We start from the raw sequence: 3,152 nt of genomic DNA, 5'->3' as shown, positions 1-3,152 counted from the left end.
AAGAAGGTCAAAATATAGACTCAAGCAGCAAACTGTTTGTTTGTGTTTGTATGTGAAAAGGGTCAGTGTAAAAGCAGCTATGCAGAGAGGATGATAAAAGATAGAATAGCACTGGGTGTTCTGGATAAATAGGTTCAAAGTCACTTATTAAGAGAACCATCAATGTCATTAGACAGGACACTTCAATATTGTAGGAGTATTGAAGTTACAATGAAACATGTTGAGTTATTAAAAAGTGGTACAGAATAAACACAAGAAGCTGATGCTCTTAAGTTTTTACGCAAATGTGAAAGATGTGTTTTCAGTCATCAACCTAGACCAGAGGTTCCCAAACTTTTTTGTTTCGTAGACCCCTTGCCATATTTTATGGTTTTTATTAGACCCCCACCTGTTCTTTAAAAAAATTAATAAATAAGTAGTTCCTATAGTGTAAAAGAAAAAAAAACACATTTTTATACATTAACTAATTTATTAATTAAATTTTAAACAAAATGTGTTGTAAAAAAAAAGAAATTAATTCATTCAATGCGAGGGATGAACTTGATGCTTTAATAACAAATTATCAACATTTGGCTTCAATTTAGTAACATTTAATCTCAAATCTCCTCGGTTTACTATGTCCAGTTTGTTTCTTTTTTTTGTAATAAGATTAGTAACTGCACTGAAACCTCTTTCTACGAAATATGAAAACGGAAAGGCAATTAAAAACTTTCTCGTGATATTCCACACTCCGGGATATGTAGCAGGTATGTCTTTCTGAAGCCAAAATTATTGATAACCCTTTCTGAACTCTACCTTAAGTTCTTCGTTTGTACTTATTCCAATTAATTCTTCTTGTAATGAGATATCCGCCTCCTCAATATCACCATAAGGATTAATAATCCATTGTGGTATTACTAGCGTCAAAATATCTTCGAATCTCGTTTCAAAATCTGAGTAGAGTGCATTCAAATGATGCACATAGACTGGAACATCGTCTTCTTGGCAGTTTACTTGGGATAAATTGGGAAATTGTGAAAATTCGCTCCGTCCAATGTTTTGCTTCATCATTTTAATTCTGACAAGAAACGCTGAAATGACCGACTTTGTCTTAATCAAATTTAAACTGTCACCTTGCAACTGCAAATTCATCGTATTAAATTTAGCAAATAAATCGGTCAAATACGCGATGTCCGTTTTTCTTTTTAATAAACTTTCTTTTAAATTTTCATATCTACCATCGAGAAACTCTAGAACAGTTTCAAAAAGTGCAAAAAATCTTACCAAGCATAAACCTTTCGACAGCCAACGCACATTAGTGTGAAGAAGTAATTGGTGGAAGTTCTCGTCGTTATCTTCACACAACTGCGCAAATAATCGCGTATTCAACGCATTGCTGCGGATTCGGTTTACTGCGTCAATGACAAATTGCAGAGATTCATGCAATCTTTCATTCAAATTTTTAGCAACTAGGTGTTGTCTATGGATGACGCAATGTACTGCTAATACCCCGGGTACGCTTTCTTTTAAAAAGCTTATAAATCCACGATATCGACCAACCATGGCAGGTGCTCCATCGGTAGCTACAGATATTATATTTGATAGAGGAATTTCTTTTTCAATAAAGTAATCCCTCAAAACATGAAAAATTGATTCGCCTTTAGTGTCCGTTGCCAAAGTTCTCGCAAATAGCAATTCTTCGTGGATATTTTGATCCATAATAAAGCGAACATATGCTAGTAATAATGCTTCATTTCCAGGTAAAGTTGACTCGTCCAGTTGTATAGAGAAATGGGTCGTTTGCAAATATTTACATAGGAAGTTTTCAATATCATCACTCATTTCATCAATGCGTCTTTGAACAGAATTGTTGCTTAAGGGTATTTTCTTTATGATATCAAACGCAGGTTTGTGTAAAACAGTCTTTATAACCTCTTCAACGGCTGGCAAAATTAACTGCTCTCCAATGGTATGCGGTTTTCCGGATTTTGCTATAAGTAGCGAGATATTATAAGACGCTCGAAAACCATCATCATTTCTTTGTGACGTCAAAGTGAACATTTTGTCCAGCGTGGGTCTCTTCTGAAGATTCTCTTTGAGAGTTTGAAAATATTTCAAATCTTTATCTAATTTATCTGGATGACATCTTCTTAAATGATCTTCCAGCTTAGATGGCTTCATGGCGTCATTGCTAAATACTTTGTTGCATATAAGGCACAATGGCAGTTGTTTATTCGACAATGATGGAATAAAGCCAAACTTCAGATAATCAACATTGTACTGTCTACATTTCTTTTTTGATTGGGACATGCTTAGTATAGGTTATCTGTGGACAACAAAGCTATATATATAACATAAAACAATAATTAAAAATTTAATTTATTTATTTTAAATTTTTCTTCAGTTCTAACAACAAGAACAAAATTAATGTTTTATAAAAAATAATGTAAGAGGTACTTACTTTTCTTCGAAACTTCGAATCAAATTAGTATTCCTTTCGTTGAGGATAACAAAGTAAAACACAAAGTGCACAGTGCTATTATTCAACTGATGTCAATCACAGCAAAATTAACACTGTTTTTGATTGAACCTTTATGGTCCGAGAGCCAGCTGTCGAAAATCGAGACGATTATTTAAAGCATGAGATTTACAGGGTAGATAGATAATGATATGAGGATTCCAAAAATCATAGCTTGCCTAATGTCCATCCACGGAATTGCCCCTAAAACGGGTTATTTCCGGTAATTTATTTATAGTGGTAGTGGCAGTGGTATTTCGTTTTAAATTTGACTCAGATTTAAAGATCAGAATATATAGAATACAAAAAAATATATTATTTCTGAACAAGAAAATATTAAATTATCTCAGGCGAGCCTACGGAAACATAGGGCAAATTACCCTTAATTAGCCGCGCAATAGTGATACGAGAACAAATGTTGAATTTTTTACTAGTTATAATCGGAATTAAAGCACCGTACTATCATAGATTTGTAGATTATTTAATTCTGAACAAGAAAATATTAAATTATCTCAGGCAAGCCTACGGAAACATAGGGCAAATTACCCTTAATTAGCCGCGCAATAGTGATACGAGAACAAATGTTGAATTTTTTACTAGTTATAATCGGAATTAAAGCACCGTACTATCATAGATTTGTAGATTATTTAATTCT

The 3,152-nt window shown here is 33.2% G+C and overlaps 1 protein-coding gene across 1 annotated transcript; it reads right to left on the bottom strand.

Moving 5' to 3' along the window:
* Window positions 1-449: 449 nt before the first annotated feature.
* On the bottom strand, window positions 450-2,500 carry LOC130452136 (SCAN domain-containing protein 3-like). Its single transcript, XM_056791452.1, has 2 exons — window positions 2,441-2,500; window positions 450-2,305 (listed from the first exon to the last, which is right to left on the bottom strand). The coding sequence occupies exon 2, from the start codon at window positions 2,287-2,289 to the stop codon at window positions 769-771; it is 1,521 nt and encodes a 506-aa protein (XP_056647430.1). The 5' UTR covers window positions 2,290-2,305; window positions 2,441-2,500; the 3' UTR covers window positions 450-768.
* Between the last annotated feature and the right edge of the window lie 652 nt (window positions 2,501-3,152).

The sequence above is a fragment of the Diorhabda sublineata genome, unplaced genomic scaffold, assembly GCF_026230105.1.
Source record: "Diorhabda sublineata isolate icDioSubl1.1 unplaced genomic scaffold, icDioSubl1.1 Dsub_199, whole genome shotgun sequence".
Lineage (NCBI taxonomy): Eukaryota > Metazoa > Arthropoda > Insecta > Coleoptera > Chrysomelidae > Diorhabda > Diorhabda sublineata.
The sequence above is the reverse complement of the archived record's forward strand: the minus strand, read 5'-3'. Positions and strand labels throughout refer to the sequence as shown.